At 41.3% G+C, this 24,239-nt stretch overlaps 1 protein-coding gene across 1 annotated transcript in view; it reads right to left on the reverse strand.

The window, feature by feature from the left end:
- The window catches only part of LOC141103501 (occludin-like), a 143,227-nt gene that overhangs the window by 113,986 nt on the left and 5,002 nt on the right, over window positions 1-24,239 (reverse strand). The window contains exons 2-4 of the mRNA XM_073593168.1: window positions 23,388-23,673; window positions 13,510-14,232; window positions 13,243-13,404 (exon numbers count right to left, since the gene is read on the reverse strand). Coding sequence (XP_073449269.1) covers window positions 13,243-13,404; window positions 13,510-14,217 — 870 coding nt within the window. The 5' untranslated portion in view covers window positions 14,218-14,232; window positions 23,388-23,673. The remainder of the gene's footprint in view (window positions 1-13,242; window positions 13,405-13,509; window positions 14,233-23,387; window positions 23,674-24,239) is intronic.

The following is a 24,239-nucleotide window of genomic DNA, read 5'->3' on the forward strand; positions in this document are numbered from 1 at the left end:
CTGGCAATAAATGTGGGAAAACGTTTCCTAAATCGGTTAGGGACCACAAACTTACCACTTATATACCTCAAATAATCTCCCCTTCGGGCAGTTTTCCCCAATCATATCGCACAGGAATTTAGGGACTACTATTCGTCCCTATACAACCTTCAGACAGGGTCGTCCTCCCGAACATCAATGGAGAATTACATCGCCTCGTCCCAACTCCCTCGACTTCCTACAGAAGTAAGAGAAGAACTAGAAGCTCCCATTATGTTAGCGGAATTACAAAGAGCGGTGGGTGGGATGAAGCCAGGAAAGGCCCCAGGTCCTGATGGCTTCACTTTACAATACTATCAATCCCTTCTCCCGACTCTAGGCCTATATTTGGTGAAGCTGTTTCATGCCCTTAGCTCAGACACAAATTTCCCTAGAGATACTTTGAAAGCACATATATCCATTATACTTAAAGAAGGCAAGGACCTATCCTCCTGTGGTAGCTATAGGCCCGTCTCCCTCTTAAATGTCGATCTTAAGCTCTTCACAAAGATATTAGCTACCCAACTGGCTCACCAGCTACAAAGCATAGTTCATCTAGATCAAGTGGGCTTTATCCCCTCCAGGGAAGCTAGGGATAATACCGCCAAGGTATTCTCAAATGGATTCATATTGCCTCTCCATCTCAGACACCCTGTGTCTTTCTCAGTACAGACGCTGAGAAAGCATTCGACCGGGTTAACTGGACATTCATGACATAGGTGCATAAACATATCGGTCTGAGAAACAATATGCTTCAGTGGATCATAAAACTTTACTCTACACCCATGGCCCAGGTCAAGGCTAATGGTCTCCTCTCAGATCCTTTTTCCATCAAAAATGGAACACCACAAGGATGCCCACTATCTCCCCTTCTCTTTGCTCTATCCCTGGAGCCCTTTCTTTGTACAATCTGCCTAAACCCAGATATTAGGAGAATCACAGTGGGCAAATCCCAACACAAGATATCAGCATATGATCTTCTTTTTTCCTTAACCAACCCCTTAGTTTCACTTCCTAACCCTCTTCGAAATTCTTTGAGCACTCTCTATTTTAAAGATCAACTTTGACAAATCTGCAGCGATAAGTGTCAAAGTAACCCCTACTCTTATATCCTCTTTGAGATCTAACTATAAATTTAAATGGTCGGAATGTGCGCTCAAATATTTAGGCACTTATATCCCCTGTAATCTAGCACGTACTTATGCACTCAATTTCCCACCTTTGTTGACCAAACCAGGACCAAACATTCCTGGTTTGGTAGGTGCTACCTCCTCAAAATGTGTATACTCCCAAAATTTCTTTATTTATTTCAAGCATTGCTGATACGGATACCACCGCATTTTTTCAAACAAGCACATTCGATTTTTATTAAATTAATTTGGGCACATTCGAAACCTTGCCTCCCCAGACATTATCTTACGCTACCCAAACTTCACGAGGGTTTAGCTCTCCCTAATGTGAAGAAATATTACCTAGCCGTACATCTGGGTAGGGTCATTGACTGGAACCGGAACTATAGGGATAAACTTTGGATGCAACTAGAACAAGCTCAAACAGACATCCCCTTGAAAGGAGCCTTGTGGTGTTTCAATCAATTACCTTCGGTGACACCACACTTTGTATATGCTCTCCCTCTCTACTTGAGACTCTCCTGTTTCCCATATAAGGCAATCCAGCGTTTCTCCTTGGATTTGGAGTGTCTGAGTTCAAGACACTTTCTCAAATGGGTCGAGACCGAGCATTTCATTTTCTGGATGTTTTTTTTTTTTCCCCTTCCTTTTTGGAACGCTTTGCTACTGCATTACTTTTTACATTCCTTTGCCAATCCTACCTGATTTAATAGTGGCTTAATGACCTTTGAAGATTACTGCTTAGACAAAGGGACTCTGACACAAGTCTTATCTAAAACTTATACTTTGCTTAACTCCCCCTCTGAACAACCACAACTCTCTTTTTACAAAAAATGGAAGGTAGACTTAAACCGATCCTTTACAGTAACCCAAAAACAAAATATCCTTAGATTTGCCTTAAAATCGTCAATATGCACAAAAATACAGGAACCTAATTATAAAATGATGACTGGGTGGTATTATACACCTCAGGTATTACATAAATACTTCCTGAACGCCACTGATAGATGTTGGAGATGCCAGGTGGACAGGGGGGCGCTCTTCCATATATTTTGGTCTTGCCCTAAGCTGCAACACTTTTGGACGTTCGTCCGAAACATTGCCCAAAAATTCACGGACCATAGGATTCCTGATGATCCGGCCTTCTTTTTACTCCATGTTTCCAAAATCGCAGCGAAACAATACAAAAAACCCATAGTGCAACATTTGTTGAATGCTGCCAAATCCCGCATCCCCTTACTTTGGAAGAAACAAACACCACCCTCTATTGGGACTTGGTGGCACAAGGTAGAGGAAATAAATGAACTGGAGGACTTTGTCCTTACAGTGCAAAACAAGCATGACAAGCACACTAAAACATGAAGGCTATGGTAGATGTTTGTTTTGTCTGAGGAAGGGGTATCCCTACTCAGCCCATAGATAAGTCTCTAGCGAACATTTAGATTACATTTGTAGCTTGTGGGAGTTCCTCGCCAACTGGGTTCCCCCTCTCTCCTCCCCCTTCCCCCTCCTTGTGATCCTTACCCTTCTTATTCTCTTCTAACTTTGACCCAATTGTTTTGAATGTTTTATACTAAATATGTGGAATTGACCACAATCGTTTTATGTTGATGATGTAATTAAGTTTTGCCTTCCTGGAGTTCCAAATACATAAAAATTTATATTTGAAAAACAAAATTGCATTTGAAAAAAGGTTGTTACCTATTTATTTGGTCTGAGTGAAAAAGGTTATTCTCTTCACCCTGATAATAAAGTGTCAGATTAATTTGCTGCCCAGGTTCATATTAGGAAAAGTGTTAATGAGTCACTAAACAGAAACTGCTCGTATCTTTGAGTAAATATACACCCAGAAAAAGACTGGCAGTTAGAGCTCAGCATACATGACATTGTGTTACAACGCCTTTATCCAGGTAGCTTAACACTACTGGGCTCATTAGCAAATAAAATAAGAATGCTCTGGAAGATTCAGAATCCCCTAGCAACCGATAATTTGCAACTTGGGGATGTCTCCAACGCTGAGGTTGTTTCATAAGAATCCCTTTTATTTTGGGTGATGTAGTGTATAAAATAAGTATATGGGCTCATACATAAAAGGTGTTCCAAAAAACCCCCCAAAAAACTTTAAGGTTACCTATAGAAACATATGCAAACCCTTATTTCATTTTAATATCTGCACTGACAGAAATGACAACTGGAAGCTGACAATTTGTTATGGTTAAAAAGAAACATTGTTTTTAACACACTTTTCTTAAAAAAGTCCCCTAGGTGGAATGTCATGTAATTCTGGCACTCTGCACCACCTCTACCTCTGGTACTCTCCCTATACTGCTCTTCTTCTCTAGTTTAAGCATTCTCCTATTCTCCTTTTTTTTTTCTTCTTCCTGCAACCCCTCCCCAAACTGCTCACCTTATCAGCCTCCACAGTACCCCCTATAGTGCATTTCTTTACTCGCATTGCACATACTGATCTAAAGCATGTCTCAGAGTCAGGACCCACAGAACTAAAGAAAGCTCCATCTTGGTCTTCTACTTCATTAAATGGCAGAAGGTGGTGATGGGGGATTGGGGCATTTTATTGGAAACAGCCAAGTCATCTTGGTAAATGTGTCTCTTAATTATTGGTAGATTTTTGGGTTCATTGATGAATTATGGTTTGTTAGTAGCATAACTTTTTATGTCTTCTTACGAGTGTCAGGATTTTACTATGAGATGCCTACAGTGGTTGTAAAATGCTAAATTTTGTAACCATCTTTGCCTAACCATGCTAGCTAAGTATGTGATTTTATCTAAAGTGGTGTATTGTGCATGATATATTAAATGTAAACAGTAGGTTCATATGATGCAACCAGTGTTTGTTTTTTGGTATTGGTTGTTAAATAAGTACATTGTGCTGTAAATGTACTCAACCTTATTGTGGGGCAAAAAATTTACAATTGAAGTTGATTTTTGTTCTGTACATACTCAAATTGCATGCTACTTGAGAAAAAAAAATCTGTTGCAATCGTTGCACACCACAAATGCAGCATTCATACATTGCTGCAGTTGTCCTCTGACCTATTACTGCCCATTTCACTGCTAGTATCCTGACACCTAATTGCTTCGCCATCAGTATACCCACAACATTGTCACTCTGTGCAAGTTTTTGTACTAAAAGAAAACCTATGCCTTGCTATGTATAATATATGTCTTTCTTTCACTTCATTTCGTTTGACCTGATGAACTTTAAAGAGGAATAGGACGTCTAAAGATTTCCCTTTCCCACACTCTCCCTTATGTGTCTTTGTCCTTTCAATAAAGCTTCAGGCCTGTGAACTCTCTTTACCCTCCCCTATTCCTCTTCCCTACCCTCATCACACCCGTTGCTTATTGAATTGTATTGAATTATGTTTTGCATGCTTTGATTTCAGTCTTGGTAATGTGTCTCGGTAATGCTTTCGGGGAAAAGGGGCATCTTGCATGACATGGTGCTTCGGGAGAACTTTTTCTCTGCACATCACCTTAGGCATCATACCGCAAGGTGAATGTATTTATTGTATGATTGAAACTGTATTGTAATGTGGTGTATTTATGCGCTGCGTCGTAGTACAGTGTTGAAGATACAACTGAACTGCTCTGAATTCCAGAAAATTGACTGGAAGACAAGCTCCCCTGCACTCAGAGGCCGTGCCCCAGTTGGAGGAGTTGGTGTCCATTGTGAGGACATTCCAAACCAGGGGAGAAAGGGATTCCTTGACCTGGCTGCCCAAGCAAATGGGACAGACCATAGAGTGTACCTTTGTTGAACATGCTGCCAATATGTTGAGTTGCAGTGGTCCAGAGAGAAGCATACAGCCCAGCCTCAAATGAAGCCACCATTAAGCTCAGAACCCCCATGCAGAAGCACAAAGTAGGCTGACTCCTGGATCACGGAGTCCTAACCTGGTAATGAATAACCAGGAGCTTCTAACAAGGGAGAAACCTTGGACTGGGTGATATCTAGGATCTGGTGTCAAGGACTCCAAGCAGGATCCACTTAAATCTCCTCAGGGTCATGATGGTTCAGTGGACAGGCAGGCAGGCAACTGTTCTCGGAGGGGGAGATTGTCCAGAACACCCACTGTGAGGATTCCACAGTGATCAGAGCCAGGTTAGTACCTTGATGAAGACCCAAAGTGCAATGTACAATCCGAAAGAGAGGGCAGCAAATTGGAAATGTTTTTCTCCCACAGCAAAATGCAGGGAGCCCCCCCCCGATGCACTGAGAAGATGAGGATATCCAAATAGGCATCTTTGATGCAAACATCTTTGAAGCAAGGAAATTTCTGGGATGAAGGGGTGCAATGACCCCCTGAGTGCAAAGGGGTTAATAGGGACTCTGAGGAGTACTGTGACTTGGTAAGGGGACAATGACCTGCACTATCTGTAGCAGGGCCTTTAGGGGTGATGCTTGTAGCCCCAGTAAACTACAACCTGACTGTATATAGGTTTGGCCCTATGGTCCCCCACCCTTTCCCTAGTGATGTGTCGTGTGCATGAGGGAATTCCACTAAGGACACTTACAGACCAATCTGCTGGAGCAAGGAAGGGGTGACTGCTGAATGTGACCATCACCGGAGGCAGCAGGGAGGCCAAGTCCAAAAAGGTGGCTGTGAGTGGCAATGAGGAGCATGCAACTCAGTCCTGCGTGCACTGGAGAAAGGCTTGTGTATGCACAGTAAGCTCATCTAAACAAATTATATTCAAGCTTGGTGCAGTGCACAGGTCCAGAGCCCAGCAAAGGGTACCAAATTTAAAAAATGGTTGCAGCCCTCAGTAGATGTCTTTTTCTGTTTCCTACCACCAAGCAGATGAATGGGGAGGAAGGGACATACCCCCCCCCCCTCGGAATTTTTGCCCTGGTGGGCATACCCCTAATAGGTCTTCAGGGACAGGATTGAACCAGACCATGTCCCTGGTCCTTTAAAGCACTCTGTGGCTGCCTCAAGCAGAGTCCAGTGCTGGAGGATGCATTACAGTCTGGCCCTGCATATACCTCATGGCAGGGTCTGGGTTATGCTGAGGATTAGCTAAACTGAAAAAACAGCAAACACAAGCCCCAGAGGTTTTCCAGACAGGAAACTTGCTAGAAGAAGAAAGATAAAAAGGTAAAAAGAAAGGTGGGTAGCTTCAATCAGAACAGAAGACGTGCTCTGTCCTAGGACACTTCCAGACTGCTGTTAGAGCCTTAGTATGCCAGCATCCAATCTCTTAAAGGCAGCAGCATAACCCTATATCATACCTCCCAACAGTCCAGGACTGTCCAGCAGTTCCACCATACTCCTGCTGTCCTGTGTACTGGGGCTGTTTCCCACAAAGGCTCTGACTATCTACACTGCATGCACAGATCACCTTGTGATTTGCATATGAATGAATCGGTACATGGCTTGCATTTGAATGAGTGAGCAGCTGGAATTGCATATTCAATGCAGATTTACTGGAAAGAGGAGGTCTGTACTGGAGGGCGTTCTGTACTGGTGGGGAAAGGGGGTCTGTACTGGAGGGGGAGATCTGTACTGGTGGGCAGAGATGGAGTCTGTACTGGAAAGAAAATCTGTACCTTTAATAAATACATAAATACTGGTGAGGAGGAAGGGGAAACGGGCGGGGGGCTGGGCAGTATCAGGATCTGAATTCCCCATTGCTGGCAATGTGCTTCCCAGAGCAGGAGGTTGCAGTTCCAGTGTCCACCAGCAAGTGTATCCCAGCAGTCAGCAGTCTTCAGTAAGCAGCCTCCACTTGTTGCTAGTTGCTGTGAGGATGTTTAGGTCCTCTCCTGCCTCCTGCTTCAGAGTTTTGCTGCTGCCAGAGCCTGTTGTAATTTATCCTGTTCCTGCCCTGTTCACTGCACCTTGTATCCTGCTGCCCTGCACCTGCTCTCTCCTTTGTTTCTGGTTCCAGTCTTGGTTCCCCCTTCCCATCTGCTCCCTGCACCTCTAGTTTTCCCTGATTTCCATGTTCCCCATTTTGTATATATTGTACTCTATATAGTTAGTTGTAAGCTTAGGCTTCTGTTTGTTAGGTTTATTAGTCAGGTATCCTGTCACTGATTTTGCTGGTGTTTGTATAGATTTTGTTGTTTCACTGTAAATACATCTAACTTAAGCATAGATAGTCTGGCCTCAGTTTCTGAGTGTAGATGGGGGATTTGTATTCAGGGGTTTATCATGAAAAGGGGGGGGGGGGGTCTGTGCTGAGGGGGATTTAAGGCTGTGGGTAAATCTGTACTTGATAAGGAACTGGGGCTGTGGCAGGAGATCTGTACTGGGGATATGGGCTCTGTGTGGTAGACACTCCTAACCACTGACCTCTGTGTGTTACGCACTTTTGACCCCTGCACTCCATCTGATACCCACTCCTGACCTTTGCAGTCTGTGCAGTATGCACTCCTGAGCCCATTACTCTGTGCTTTACGCACTCCTGCAACCTGTGAATTACTCACCCCTGAGCACTGCACGGTAGACACTATGTTGTACATTTCATACTCCTGACCACTGCGCTGTGTGCACTGGGCTTTATATGACATACTGTATATAAGGTAGGCTGTATAAAGTAGACCTTAACAAAAGCATTTGTAAGGGAACAGTTTAATGTTTTTTTAACGAGCATGCTGAGGTTTGTACACGTCTGTTAGGCCTGGTTCACACTAGTGCGCTTTCAGATGCAACTTGAGTTTCACAGAATTGTATAACAAGGGGAATTACATTGTCTTCAATGGTGTCCATTCACATCAGTGTGGCCCCATCTGACGCAATTTTGGAAAAGGTTCCTGCACTATTTTAGTTTGATTTCCGGTTCAGTTTGGCCCCACAGAATATGCAAACTACAGTCAAGTAACATCCAAGTTGCATTACATAATCACACTGAAAGTCCAATCAAAATTGGATCACAGCAGTCTGAACCTAGCCTTAGACCTATGCTTGTGACACAGTCATTAAAGCATATTTTTTGGATAAAAGCATAGCTCCCAACTGTCCCTGATTTTGAGGGACTATCCCTGATTTGGAACAAAGTCCCTCTGTCCCTCTTTCCTTCTCATTTGTCCCTCATTTTGGTCTGATCTATAGAGTTGTACTGTATATAAAATGCACTATTTATCTTCCAAAAAGTGTTTCCCAGTACTAAACCTTTCATCCAAATTCTAAATTGCTGCACTTGTAAATGTCAAAAGCCAGTATAAAGGAATAGTAGTAGTAAAAAAAAAAGAAAAAAAAAAGAGGACTTGTAGGTTTAACTCATCTTTTTTGTATAATTCTCCTTTAAGGGGGGGCATGGCAGGGGTGTGTGTCCTATGTCTACGTACTTTTACAGATAAGTGTCCCTCGATCCCATCTTATAAAGTTGGGAGGTATGTAAAAGGACTGTGGCATATATGTGCTGTGTATGCAGTGAGTAGACTCAACAGGTGCCACAGTACTCAGCAGAATCATAGGTCTGTGTCAAATTATATTCTCTACATGTTATATGCAAAATGTATTTGTAGTGTTATTGGTGATTACCACTGTATTCTCTGCAAGAACTGTTGGGTTGCCACACTTTAACCACTTCCCGACCAGCGACGTACCCGTACTTCACTGGAATTCAAGTGGTTATACCGGAATCCCAGTACCATTTTTTAGAGCTGATGGTTGGCTCTCTTGTAAAAGCAATCCTAGCAGCTAACTAGCCACTGGATTGCTTTTACAAGCAGCAGGAGTGGACAACCTCCCCTTCCTGCCGCCTTCTATGGCTTCATCTGGCTGCTTCCGCTGGCTGATCATATACTTTACACAATGACATGTTTGGTGTCTATTTACTCGGCGTAGCATCATCTTTTATATTTTCCAAAAAAAAATGTGTTTGAAAAACTACTGTGTAAATACCAATTAATGTATACCAAATACCAACAATAATGTGACTAGAAAAAGTTGCAAAATATATAATGTTTGGGGGTTCTAAGAAATTTTCTAGCAAAAAATACTATTACATGTAAACAAAACATGCCAGAAAAGGCCTGGGGGTCAAGTGGTTAAATAGACTGTACAGACCAAGCTGTGGCTAGCTAAACAAATACAAGTGTGTTTCTGTCCTTATTATGATAAAACTTTCAGTCTTCCCAGACACTTTTTCGCTGGCCACATCGAATTTTCACACAATACATTACATATCCCACGGGGGGGGGGGGGAGAGCACAGAGGAGACACAGCGGGATGATAGAGGCATGTAAACTGACCACGGTGTCAGGGCTCAGCAGCCATGATAAACAGTGGTCAGTTTACAGGGGGAGGGCAGAAACTGGTAGGATCAGACAGGTTTTTTACAGCTTCCAGAGGGGCAATTTAGACAGCACAAGCACTGTGCTGTTTAACCTGCTATAAGGGAACAGGATATCTTTTTTTAGGGTTACAAACACTTTAACATGCTTAAAAAGAAAAGAAAAAATGATTTTGCGCAATAGCTTATTGCCTAAGGAATAATCCTCTAAGTATCGTGCTGTCTAAACAATGATGACAGGAATAAAATATTAAAGTGCAATCGTTGCATGTGAATAATGTATCATTGTGAAGTGAATATTAATATCTCATAGAAAATAGTGACTGATAAAACTAAACATATCAAATATTCACATATATCAATAAAATATCTAATGTGAAAGGCCAAGATCCTATTCATAGGTAATGTGACAATATCAGCAACAGTGAAAAAGTGCACATAAAGTGTTAATAGTCCAAATAGTAATGAATGAAAAAGCTATGTCCATATAATAAGGTGGACTGTTCTAAAGAGTCACAGATATAAAAGATATAAAGATGATCCAGTAGGTGGCTCATTGATAATGTGATTCAGTGATGTTGCCCATACATAACTCCATGCATTTTTCCTGGATATGGCACAAGATAAACTTCCTATCTGGCAGCCCTTGCTTCCCTTTAGACTCAATTGGTCCTGTACACGATCCTATGGCCCCCGTTTGGGCCCACCCAGGCCAAACCCTTTCCTGTACAGCGCAATGTCTGTTTTCCTATTCCTGGTTGCATCTTTATAACAGGAGACACTGGCAGAATGTAAAGGAGAAATTTACAACAGGCCTCATCAGCGATAACAGCTACAAACCTGAACTCACAGATGCAATTATTCATCAGCTCTAAGGTAAGAGTTCTGGGAGACCATATCCAGGAAAAATTGATATATGTGAATATTTGATATGTTAAGCCTCGGTTCACACCAGAGGCGGCACGACTTGCAGGTCGCCTCACCGAGGTGACCTGCACACGACTGCCCGGGCGACTTGCAAAACGACTTCTGTATAGAAGGCTATGCAAGTCGCCCCCGAAGTCGTACAGGAACCTTTTTCTACGTCGGAGCGACTTGCGTCGCTCCCCTTAGAACGGTTCCATTGTACTGAACGGGACGCTACTTGTCAGGCGACCTAGGTCGCCTGACAAGTCGTCCCAGTGTGAACCTTATCTGTCACTATTTTCTCTGAGATATTAATATTCACTTCACAATGATACATTATTCACATGCAACTATTGCACTTTAATATTTTATTCCTGTCATCATTGTTTAGACAGCACGATACTTGGAGGATTATTCCTCAGGCAATAGGCTATTGCGCAAAATCATTTTTTCTTTTCTTTTTCACCATATTTGTGTTGTTGTGAACACTATAGATTTTGCTGCAGTTATCCTACAATATTTCTCTCTTATTACACATCACTGATAGCGCGAAGGACACTTATCACCCTACTTTAACATGCTTGCTGGCTGTTTGTGGAAGGTGTATACCTGTCACCTAATTTCATATATATTATATATATATATATATATATATATATATATATATATATATATATATATATACTGACCTTCTGCTGTGGGTCCTGTAGATGGGTGCAAAAGGCCTTTTAGGCCAGGCCAGAGTCCTCTGATGTAAAAATTGGTGACACCTGTGAATGAGTGGGCCATCTGGGAGCGTGCCAGGCTGGGGAGAGCTATGGAAGGGGCACTGGCAGGAGACTGGTCTACTAAAGAGGGCACATTGATTCTACTTGGTGATGGAAGCTGAATGCTGTGGACTTAGTATACTTGAGAGAATTGATTCCAACTTTGTGGTGCTCTCTAGGACAGGACATGCAAAGGGAAAAGGGCTTACAAAATATGTGCTTGCATTCTGAGCAGAAATGACAACTACAGAACGTCTACTCTCATGCATGGCATTCCGTGCCAAAGAACTCCGTTACTATATTAAATGTGATTTCATATGTCACATAAATCTTGCAAAATTACAGTAAAGTGTGGGGGATTTATTTTATGTGGTGACATTCCTTTATTCTTTATTATTGCCAAGAATTTTATTTACTAAAACCAATCAGCTTTTAGGTTTTATTGCCAATGCTTAGATAAAACAAGCTAAAATTAGAAGCTGATTGGCTACCATGCAGATCTGAACCAGATTCTGAGTTCTCCCGTTTTAGTAAATCTTTCCCAATATGACAGAGGGTTACATCAACAACAGGTGGATAGTTGTCCTATGTAAGAAGAAGCAGGGTGGGGATTTGCCTAGTTTTAGGCAAACACCTAGCCAATCTTGAGCCCCCATACAGAAAGTGAGAGAAAAGCGAAGATTTTAGTGTTGTCCCCAGCTCAAGGGGTGAAGGAAAACCTGTTCTGGGGATCTAAAATGGGAATTACCCTCACTTTGGGCGATTTCCTCTAACTTTCTTTCTTTAGCAACTCTGTGGCAGGAAGTGAAGGGAAATTCCATCAATGGTGCACAGACAGCTGAAAAAAAAAACTCACAGGGTTTTATCTCTAATAGTCTATCCAAAACTACAAATAAAGTTTTGGATATACATATATTTTTTTGAAAGAAAGAGGTTTGTAATATTTTGAGGACAAACAGCTAGTCAGGGGAGAGAAGAGATAGGGGTCCAGCAGATCTTCACAGTAGGTCTACATCCCAAGTTATCAAGCTACTGCCCTAGGGCCACATGCAACCCTGTGGTAGATGTTTTGTGGCCCTGAGACCCCAGCATCCCGTAGCGGGAGTGGGAATATTAAACTGTAATGGCAGTGATCTCCAGGAGTCCTATGTAATGTGTCCCCAACCACACTTGTAGCATGTCTACAAATTCTGCCTATCTCCTATGGTATATCTGCAATCTTTGGCAGTCTTTGGTACACTGGTGGTGTCAGAGACTGCAGCTGAGCCCCCCTATATATTTTGAGTTGACCGCCGCTGATCTAAGTATATAATATACCATCATCTTCTACACACCGTTTAGGGTAGGCTGCTAGGTAAATTTAGTTTGGCTCTGCTGCAATCAGTGGAGCGGGGGGGGGTTGATTGGTTAGAGCTGCTCAGTTTCTGTTAATTCCCCCTGTATTCTGGAGATTTCTCGAACATAGTGGGAGGGAGGGCAGAAGCTGCAGCCTAATTATTTATGAGATGTGGGCCAATTCCTGGGGAGGTGTACCCAGTAGGTGGGAAATAGCCTATAAATAGTCTAAAGCCTGAGCGGCAGGGAAGTCTGGCGGGGTAAGGCAGCATTCCAGGGTCCAGCTCACCATGTTGAGGGGCCTTGCTCTTCTGGGCAGTAGCCAAGGGAAAGAGCCAGTTAAAGACATTGAGGTCCCAGCTAGGCTCAGCTGGGGGGGGGGGGATAGCATCAGGTGTTGTATAAGTGCAGCTAGAGTTGTATACTTTTTTAAAGAGTGGGGCAAGATGAGCCAGAAAGTTAGCAGTCCTCAAGTTCTGCTCAAATTCAAGTTCTACAGTTCCAGAGTATCCTATGCTTCCAACCCCATCCATATTCATCGTTCTCCAATAAAACCCACAATAGAAACCCCTAGATTGATTCTTGAGCCAGCAAAAAACTGCCAAAAATAGTGTGTGCCTGACTGTATGTTCGCTGAGGACCAAACTACCAGCAGCTCTTTAGGGGTGCGCTACATACATATATATGTATATATACTGTAGATTTATCTAAAGGCGCAACTACCATTATGAACTTCTCTTAGAAGATAATAAAGTAAATTTAGTTTTTATAGATCAGTAAGAAGTAGGATTTTATCAATAATTTAATTTAGCCCTTACCCATTCCTCCACATTAGGACCCTCTTGATAGGGCTCAAAGGGTTTCTCCCAGTAAATATTAGGCTCTCCGTAACGCCATATCTTGCTTCGTGTCTTCTGCGAGAAGAAGGATGTGACACAGAGCAGAATGACCACAATAAAGCCACACACTATAGCAATAGCCTAGGAAAAACACATAAGAATGACTGCAGTGGTTAATATGCTGATATCATGTTAGAAAAAACAAATGCAACTTTTTTCTTTTAATAGTAAATAACATGAGCTTACCTCCTGTGGATCCACCATGCAGTAGTGGTAAAGATACTGATTCATGATGCCTACTCCAGAAGCCGCAGGAGTGTAGAATTGGTTACATAATGCCATCATCTGGCTATAATACATGCCACCACTCATCTGGGCTCTCGGATTTACTCCAACAATGTACACGATGGTGGCGATAAGATCCAGGGTAGCCAAAACTGCACTCAGCACCAATATAATCATAAAGAACTTACGTGACCTTGTTCCACTGGATTTAGTTACACTCGCTATAAATAGTCCCAAGTTAGCTATAAAAGTCAACACAGACATGGCCATCATAAAACCACTTGCTGCTTGAGGATTGGTCATACCATAGCCATAACCATAGCCACCCATGTATCCCCCATAACCACCATATCCACCATATCCACCATAGCCATATCCACCTAAGCCCCCCATGCCTCCCATGTATCCATAGTTATATTCCCAGGCCAATGTTGATGCCACACAGGCAAAAACAGCCAAACACAAAAATGCAACAATGCCTTGAAGAATTCGGACAATGCCAGGTGGTGATTTCCACTTATAGAAGTGCTGTGGGGGGATGTCCTCTTGGTAAAATGAATCAGGATAAGCAGACTTAATTGGATAACCATAGGATCCATGGCTGTTCTGATGAAGGTACGTAGGTGGGCTGTAATCTGGTGGGCTGTCATAGCGCTTCTGGCTGTACATTTTGATATTAATCTCCTGTAAGGTGAAAGTAGAAATGGAAACAACATTTACTTGTGCAACCAACTAACTAAAATTAATCATTTTGTAGCTCTGCTATCTACATTCACAGCCACAAAGTTCCTTCAGTGGTCTACACACTTTAACTGTTTGAGCCCAACAGAATTTATGTGTATGCAAACCCCCGACAATGAACTGCTCTTACTTGATCCCTAAATATGCCATTATACAGTATCTGTTCAATAAGTGCAAAAAACTGTTGGTCCTGCCAGAAATCCATATCATCTCCAATGATATGGTGATGAGGAAGAGGGAGGTGTTCTGTAGTGCTAACACAGTCCCTGGCCTAGGTTAACAACACTACTAATCCAAAGATACAGTACAGTGGGTGAGCATTGCCACCCTAGGACAGGAAGTGTGTTAGTGGCAGGATCACAGCAGAAAAGGGTAATCTGCAATATAGTAAAATTTTTTGTGAATTAGGTACACCTTAAAGCGGAGGTTCACACAAAAATTGAACCTCCGCTTTTGGGAACCCTCCCCCCCTCTGGTGTCACATTTGGCACCTTTTAGGGGGGAGGGGGGTGCAGATACCTGTCTAAGACAGGTATTTGCACCCACTTCCGGCATAGACTCCCACGGGAGTCTATGCTTCTTCCTGTCCCCAACGCGCTGTCTGCTGGGACACACACAGATCCCAGAGACAGCGGGGACCAGTTAGGAAGCGCAGCGCGACTCGCGCATGTGCAGTAGGGAACCGGGAAGTGAAGCCGCAGCACTTCACTTCCTGATTCCCTTACAGAGAATGGTGGCGGCAGCACCCGAGGACCGAGAGACGATTCGGTCTCGGGTGCCGACATCGCTGGACCCTGGGACAGGTGAGTGTCCTTATTTTAAAAGTCAGCAGCTGCAGTATTTGTAGCTGCTGACTTTTACATTTTTTTTTTTCGCGGGACTCCCTCTTTAAGTTTACACAACTCTACTTTGTGGTGGGATCTTCCCAGTCCAGACAAGGGAAAACAACTACAGTAGTTTGGCAAGGAGAGCTGAAGTGAAGCTGAAAGGGTAAGTAAAGGAACCAAAGTGATGCTGACAGGGGAAGCCAAGCTCTACCCCTCAAATATTTACATGACCCTTCCCCACAAAAAAATTAGATATTGGTTTGGCCTTAAAGAGTAACTCCACTTTAGTTGAGAAAAAAAACAATCTCATCTGGCTGGTCATTGTACATTTCAGGGATTTTTGCATACTTTGTAGAGTATTCCTACTTTTTTGCTGTTCATAAGTCTCCTCTGTGTTTGCTTGACCATGTCCTTTGAACTCCTGATTCTGAAATAGGAGGGCCTGGTCTATTATACTCACCTGGTGCACTCTCAGTGTTCTGATAAAGAAAGTTGCAGAGTCTGCATCACTTTAGATATATTTAATCCTTGGGAAGTATCTCACCAAGCTGAAATTCCTTTTGATAGGATGCCTAAATTGTGATTTATATCTTAGGGCAGACTTCTGGGAAAATCAGTGAGCCAATCACACAAGCAGGAAATTATTTCCGGGGCTTCAGTTCACCAATGGTGTACAGAATGTCTCCAGGTTGTCATATTGAATTTTAGGGAACATTACAGTGTCTACAGAATAAAAAGCAAAGGTAATTTTTAAGAGCATTAAATTAAAGCATGGCTTGTGAAGCAATAGGCTATGTTATTTATTTTTTTTTTTTTGCTATAAGGTTTTCTCTATGACAGTGGAGTCACCATTTCATGCAGTGAGTATACAGTATATTGTGTGTGAACAGTTGGTGAAATTGGAAAGTACTGGAAACTAGCCCAATAAACGGCAAACAGTGTATTCTTTGAAATAATGTATTTTCTGTTCTATCAAAGGACAAAATGTTAAAGAGGAACTGCAGTCTGCTCACATCATTTGTAATAAAAACATCTTTGTCATTCTGAAGCTTCCCTCCAACCACTTTGCATATTATTTTATATATATTGTGATTCTGTATTAGCCAAATATGCTGCAGAAATCTCCCTCCACTAAGTCTGGTTGCATTCATTTTAACTGTGGGTATCTGAAGCTGCTGCCTGTTCACTTCCAGAATTTACACAGACACACAGAGGCACACCTCCAGCTCTGCAGCTCTCATTGGCCCTCTTTTGACTCACCCCCCCCCCCAGAACATTTAATAGATGGAAGGTTGAAAAAATGACTAAAGTTCCGCTTTCATTTTACTGATGATCTGGTTAAATTCCATCGTATTTATGAAAATGCATCATGACAACTTTTTTTTTGGTTGAACTAGATGGACTTGTGTCTTTTTTTCAACCTGACTAACTATGTAACTAAACTTTGCTGATGAAAAACAGATGCTTTTTTTCATGTTTCTAGCTACAGGAAAATGGAAAGGAGAGTTTGATTGGATTGGTAGTTGTAGGTACCAACAATGGTCGTTATTGCAGCCACCTTTTATCATAAGGCCCAATGTTTCATCGATACCCAGTTTACCCCAAGGGTAAATAAATCTATCATAGTCTTGCTTCATCTGTGTCATGTTCCCCTCCTTATCTTAATCTTGTGCCTTACTCCACGTTATGCTTTCTATCACACCCTTTCTATTTGCTCTCTCTATCCCTATCTTTCATATTGTTCTTGGTTCTGGTTCATGTCTTATCGCAGTTTCCTTACTTCTTTTTTCAGTTTAGCTTGTTGACTCATCCACATTTAATGTTTCTTCCTTTTTTTTCTGCTTTCCATTTTACCATACCTTAGCAGTCACCTACCCTATGTCATAGAAAATAAATGTTTGATACTCTCTTGTTAAATTTGATCCATTCTGGCCTTTCTGTTCTAAATAATTGATCAGCCTTTTGAATGTGAGATCTTAGACAGAGAGTACTAGCACTCTCCACAACATATAAAATTATAGTAGAAAACAGAGGTCTCCAACTTTCGTCATCATTTGAAATATAAAAAAATTGCACTTAAAACACTTCATTATTAAAAATGATAAATATTTTAACAGCAAATTCACAGAAAGTCACATCTGGCTTCTGAACCACTAGTTGAGGACATCTAATGTATGAAAATACTTTCTAGCAGGTCAGATTGAAGTACAGGGAGTCGGTATTGCCTGTAACAATTGTACCAGAAAGAAAGCTTTTGACAGATTGTTCGGGGTCATACACCTCCTTCACGCTTACTCCACTTCTGTAAAAGACTTTTTTTTTAAGAGACGGTAGCAGCAGGTGTTATCATCTATTGTACGCTGCTTTAAACCTGACAGGTCCAAAAATAATCAAGCTGTCATTTTAAAATGAACCTTTACCCCAAGTACATGGAGTAGCCTAAGGCAACCAATATTTTTTTCCCATTAGGATGCTTGATAGCATAGGGTAACAGCCCACTAAATTCTTATACATTGAGGCTGGATAAAACAAATATGTTTTCTATATGAACCAGTGTGATTCTCACTATTACAGTGAGGAAAAAAGTATTTGATCACCTGCTGATTTTGTACGTTTGCTCACTAAAAAAAAAAATAATCATCTATAATTTTAAAGGTAAGTTTATTTTAACAGTGAGAGACAGGATAACAACAAAAATATCCAGAAAACGCATTTAAAAAAAGTTATACATTGAGTTTCATTTTAATGAGTGAAATAAGTGTTTGATCCCCTATCAATCAGCAAGATTTCTGGCTCCCGAGTTTCTTCTATACAGGTAACGAGCTGAGATTAAGAGCGCTCTCTTAAAGAGAGCGCTCCTAATCTCAGCTTGTTACCTGTATAAAAGACACCTGTCCACAGAAGCAATCAATCAGATTCCAATCTCTCCACCATGGTTAAGACCAAAGAGCCGTCCAAGGATGTCAGGGACAAGATTGTAGACCTACACAAGGCTGAAATGGGCTACAAGACCATTGCCAAGCAGTTTGGTGAGAGGGTGACAACAGTTGGTGCGATTATTCGCAAATGGAAGAAACACAAAATAACTGTCGATCTCCTTCGGTCTGGGGCTCCATGCAAGATCTCACCTCGTGGAGTTTCAATGATCATGAGAATGGTGAGCAATCAGCCCAGAACTACAAGGGAGAATCTTGTCAATGATCTCAAGGCAGCTGGGACCACAGTCACCAAGAAAACAATTGGTAACACACTACGCCGTGAAGGACTGAAATCCTGCAGCACCCGCAAGGTCTCTCTGCTCAAGAAAGCACATGTACAGGCCATCTGAAGTTTGCTAATGAACATCTGAATGATTCAGAGGAGAACTGGGTGAAAGTATTGTGGTCAGATGAGATCAAAATCAAGCTCTTTGGCGTCAACTCAAATCGCTGTGTTTGGAGGAGGAGGAATGCTGCCTATGATCCCCAACACCATCCCCACCATCAAACATGGAGGTGGAAACATTATGCTTTTATGTGTTTTTCTGATAAGGGGACAGGACAACTTCACCACATCAAAGGGACAATGGACGGGGCCATGTACTGTCAAATCTTGGATGAGAACCTCCTTCCCTCAGCCATGGCATTGAAAATGGGTCATGGATGGGGCTTCTGGCATGACAATGACCCAAAAAACACGGCCAAGACAACAAAGGAGTGGCTCGAGAAGAAGCAAATTAATCACCCTGGCGGATTTGTGCGTCTCAAAGTGGTACATTGTTTAGCATAGAAATTTGGCGTTTTATATTGAAGGCCTGTAATTCCTAGTAATAACGCACTTAAATCTGTCCAAAAAAGAGTCTAGTAGACATCCTGGGTATGATAAAGTTTGAAACATTAAATCATAAATTATAATATATTAAAAAACTATAAATAATTATAAAAAATAACAATATAATAATAAAATTAATTTCCTCACGATTCACTATCGCTTAATTCTGCAAGTGTTCTAATTTATTATTGCTGTTTTCTAGCTGGTCTAAAACCACTTTTGACGTAAAGGGACACTTTTTGGTTTCCGTGGACAATCTCAAGTTTCCAGGCAGAAAGAACAGTATATATAATATAAAAGTGCATTCAGGGCGTTGGACAAAGCATTAGGGACAAAAGGGATGTGAAATGATCAGATACAGTAATGTAATCTGTAATCTGTGATATTTTGTGTACTTTTTGAATTTGCCCCCGGGCTCTGCCCCCATGCGTCGCAGGAAACGGAGCACAGGACACAGAGCATCGGGCGGAGGACACAGCCCACAGACACAGTGGGGGGACATCGCAGGATCCTGGTGACAAGGTAAGTAACCTGGACCAGGATTCTGCAACGTGGCTCGGGGTTACCGCTAATGGTACTGAAATTTAACCCCAAACCACACTCGAGAATACCACCAGGGAGGTTAAGGTCCTGGAGTGGCCCAGCTAGTCTCCAGACCCTAATTTCATAGAAAATATGTGGAGGGAGCTGAAGGCTCGAGTTACCAAACGTCAGCCTCGAAACCTTAATGACTTGGAGAGGTTCTGTAAAGAGGAGTGTGACAAAATCCCTCCAGAGATGAGTGCAAACCTCGTGGCCAACTACAAGAAACGTCTGACCTCTGTGATTGCCAACAAGGGTTTTGCCACCAAGTACTAAGTCATGTTTTGCAAAGGGGTCAAATACTTATTTCACTAATTAAAATGAAAATCAAGTTATAACTTTTTTGAAATGCATTTTTCTGGATATTTTTGTTGTTATTCTGTCTCTCACTGTTAAATAAACCTACCAATAAAATTATAGACTGATAATTTCTTTGTCAGTGGGCAAACGTACAAACTCAGCGAGGGATCAAATACTTTTTTCCCTTACTGTATATTGCTCTACCAGGGTAAAATTTGTCAAAAGGTATCTAAATGATTGCTAAAAGCACCACCTCCCCATGCCTTCATTCCAACAGTTTTTAATAATTAATTTATTTATTTTTAAATACATAGGATACTAAGGAATAGGTACAGAAGTGAAATAAATTATTGCAAAAAACATACTATTGACCTGGAAATGATGTTCTCCACCATCTCCGGGTACTCTGGTTTCCTCCCACACTTCAATGACATGCTGGTAGGTTAACTGGCTCCTGTCTAAATTGGGCCTAGTATGTGTATGTATGAATGTGAGTTAGGGACCTTAGACTGTAAGCTCTTTGAGGGCACGGACTGATGGGAATGTACAGTATTATACGAGGGGTCTTCAAAAAGTTTGCCACTTATATCTAATAGAGTTAAACTTTTAAGCGGAAACTTTTTGAAGAACCCTCGTATGTAAAGTTCTGCATAAATTGGCGGCACTATTTAACCTCCCTGGCGGTTTTCCCGAGTGTGGCTCGGGGTTAAAATTCAGTACCATTAGCGGTAACCCCGAGCCACACTCGGGATCGCATTGCAGGATCCTGGGGCGGCGTTACTTACCTTGTCCCCGGGATCCTGCGATGTCACCCGCAGTGTCCGAGGGCTCCGTCCTCCTCCGAAGCCTCTCCGTGCCAGGCTCCGTTCCCTGCGAGCGGCGCGACGCACGGGGGCGGAGCCTGGCGGCAAATTCAAAAAAATGTAAAAAGCATAACACATACAGTACTGTAATCTTACAGATTACAGTACTGTATGAAATGATTTCACATCCCTTTTGTCCCCAGTGCTTTGTCCCATGCCCTGCATGCAATTTTACATGATATACACTGTTCTTTCTGCCTGGAAACTGGAGATTGTCCATAGCAACCAAAAAGTGTCCCTTTACGTCAAAAGTGGCTTTAGACCAGCTAGAAAACAGCGATAGTAAATTAGAACACTTGCAGAATTGAGCGATAGTGAATTGTGGGGAAATTTATTTTATTACTATTTTTTTTTTTTAATTATTTATTTTTATTTATTATATTATAATTTATGTTTTTGTGTTTCAAACTTTATCATACCCGGGATATCTACTAGACTCTGGTTTGGACAGATTTAAGTGTGTTATTGTTAAGATTTACAGACCTACAATATAAAACACCAAATTTCCATGCAAAATAATGGTACCGCTTTCAGCACCTAAAATCCGAAATAATCATACCGCCAGGGAGGTTAAGTACCTGTAATAACTAAATCTCTTTTTGAGAAAAAAATATGTATTTATTTATTTCAGGTACTTATATAGTGCTGTCAATTTATGCAGTGCTTTACATATATATTACACATTCACATCAGTCCCCACCCTCAAAGTGAATAGAAATTATTGTTATGTGCAACGACAAGCAGTTTATTCATACATCTTGATTTCTATGCCCCAAGTAACATTTTGCAGTGTCATATAATTATTTATATAATATTTATTTTCACATTTGCTGTCCCTGATCATATGTTAAGGTATGTCACCATTTTAATATGGCAAATCATTAATGTTTATTAACGATTCACCAATGATACCTATAGAAAACCTGCTGCACACTTGTTTCCACAGACATGTTTTCCACATTTGATGGTCTACAAATGAACATTTAAGCTCAAAATTCTCGTTTGCATATTTCTTATGCCGCGTACACACGACCGGTTTTGCCGTCGGAATAAACTCCGAAGGTTTCTCCGACGGAACTCCGACGGAATTTCATTCAAGCGGTCTTGCCTACCCACGGTCACCCCATAGTCTGACCAAAGTCCGACCGTCCAGAACGCGGTGACGTACAGCACGTACGACGGGGCTAGAAAAAGGAAGTTCAATAGCCAGTGGCCAATAGCTTCCGTCTCGTACTTGCTTCAGAGCAAGCGTCATTTTTGGTCCGTCGGAACAGCATACAGACGAGCGGTTTTCCCGATTTTTTCCCAGGATTTGGTTCCGTCGGAAATATTTAGAACATGTTCTATTTTTAGATCCGTCTGAATTTTCAAAAAAAAAAGTCCGATGAGGCACACACACACGATCGGAATAGACGATGAAAAGCTTCCATTGTACTTTTCCTGTCGGACATTCCGCTTGTGTGTACGCGGCTTAACAGATATACATTATATAGCACTAACAATTTATATATATATATATATATATATATATAATATATATATATATATATATATATATATATATATATATATATACATTATACATACACATCAGTCTCTGCCCTCAAGAAGCTTATAGCATTAAGGTCCCTCACATTCATACATACATTTACTGGAGCCAATTTAGACAAGAGCCCATTAACCTACCAGTGTGTCTTGGGAGTGTGAGAGTTAACCAGAGTACCCAGGGAAAACCCACTCGGAGACAACATGCAAACTCCATGCAGGCACAGGGAGAACATGTAAACTCCATGCAGGCACAGGGAGAACATGCAAATTCCATATAGGTACTGCCATGGTTGGAATTCGAACCAACAACCAAAGTGCTAGGAGGAGGTGCTAACTCCAGGCAGTCGAACCGACAACCCTAAAGTATTGAATTCATTCTGCTCTTCCCTTATATGAGTTTACATATACCAACAGGGGTTCCTTCAAGCAGTCTAATAAAATTTGGGGTCCATGGATGAGTTCTCTGCTTTCCAATTAGACTGCCATGGTTGAACGGGGACACTACATTATTGTCTACATATACTTGTTAGTAATTTATTTTGCTATATTGTTCTCACTATGGCTATTGATCTTGCTGTCACTTCTGAAGGACAAACATTTGTGAAATGATGTTGTTATGTATTATGCCTATTTGTATCTCTAAAACTAATCTAAAACAGCATCTTAAATAAATAATTTCATGAAATCAAATATATTTAATCTTATTGCAGAACGGTTGTTATGGTTAGATGTAGAGTTGCATATGTTAATAAAAAGTTTAACAAACTTTGTAAGCAGTCAGAAGTTACAGGAAATCCAAATCTGTACCATGCATTGCAATAAATATGTAATGGATATGCTTTGCAATAAATATGTATTAATAGTCACTGGTCCCTGGATACTCCTCTACCCCCAAGGTGTCCCCGATTGGTGTCACAGCATTCCATACAAATGCTATTATCAGGTCTTCTGATCTTTCTGATGTCAATAATCTACTTTCGCACTTTGCAGGTCATGTGCCTGTTTGTCTCATCTACCTCCCAGCTTTTATATATGTGAGCAAATTTTTTCTTATATTCTCTGATGATCAAGTTTTTCTTGTCTTTGATATATAGTATAAGCTATAATTTACCTTTCCTGCATCCCTCCAATATGTTAAATAGTCCCACTCCTTTATTCTAGCACTCACCTTCTTTTCTTGCTGTTCTTAGAATGTTAACAGGTGTGTGTTGATTGTAGCCTTCCTGTGTATGGCAGCACCGTGTTCTTCACTTTTTCACCTCTTTGTTGTCTGGTAATGGCGCTCCTGGGATTAATGATTAGAATCCAGCTCTGCCCACATTCACACTGACAATCCTCCCCTCAGGGCTGGTCAGCAGTTGGAGAACTGCACAATTCCCGGAGAACTAGTGCACAGCCAGGTCTGCTTTTCATACACCTTTAACCGCTTCTTTCCCAGTGACCAGAGAGTACACCTAGAGTTAGATAGGTAGGATAAAAGGTACAGGCAACTCGTCTCATTAACCTACAGTACAGTCACTTCTGCAAGATATAGATTCTTTAATAACTATTAATAAACATTTTACATACAAGTTACATAGTACATAGTAAGCGAGGTTGAAAAAAGACATAAGTCCATCAAGTGCAACCTATGTGTGTGATTATATGTCAGTATTACATTGTATAGCCCTGTATGTTGCGGTCGTTTAGGTGCTTATCTAATGGTTTTTTAAACTATCGATGCCCCCAGCTGAGACCACCGCCTGTGGAAGGGAATTCCACATTCTTGCAAGTACAAATTTAAGTACAAATACAAATTTTACACATAAGTAAAAAAAATGATTTCATTCACTAAAGTAATGCAAACAGCACAAGGCAATAAAAAGTACAAAAATGACAGGTTTAAAGCCTAGGGAGATATAAATGGCACAAATTATTACAGCTCTGTAATCATTAAAGAATATGTTACCCCAACACTTCCTATTCCTAATATGTGCCTGCTGTACCATGTACTTGTATGACAAAGTATCCTGTTCTCTTT

This window comes from Aquarana catesbeiana, linkage group LG01 (genome assembly GCF_042186555.1).
Source record: "Aquarana catesbeiana isolate 2022-GZ linkage group LG01, ASM4218655v1, whole genome shotgun sequence".
NCBI classification, from domain to species: Eukaryota; Metazoa; Chordata; class Amphibia; order Anura; family Ranidae; genus Aquarana; species Aquarana catesbeiana.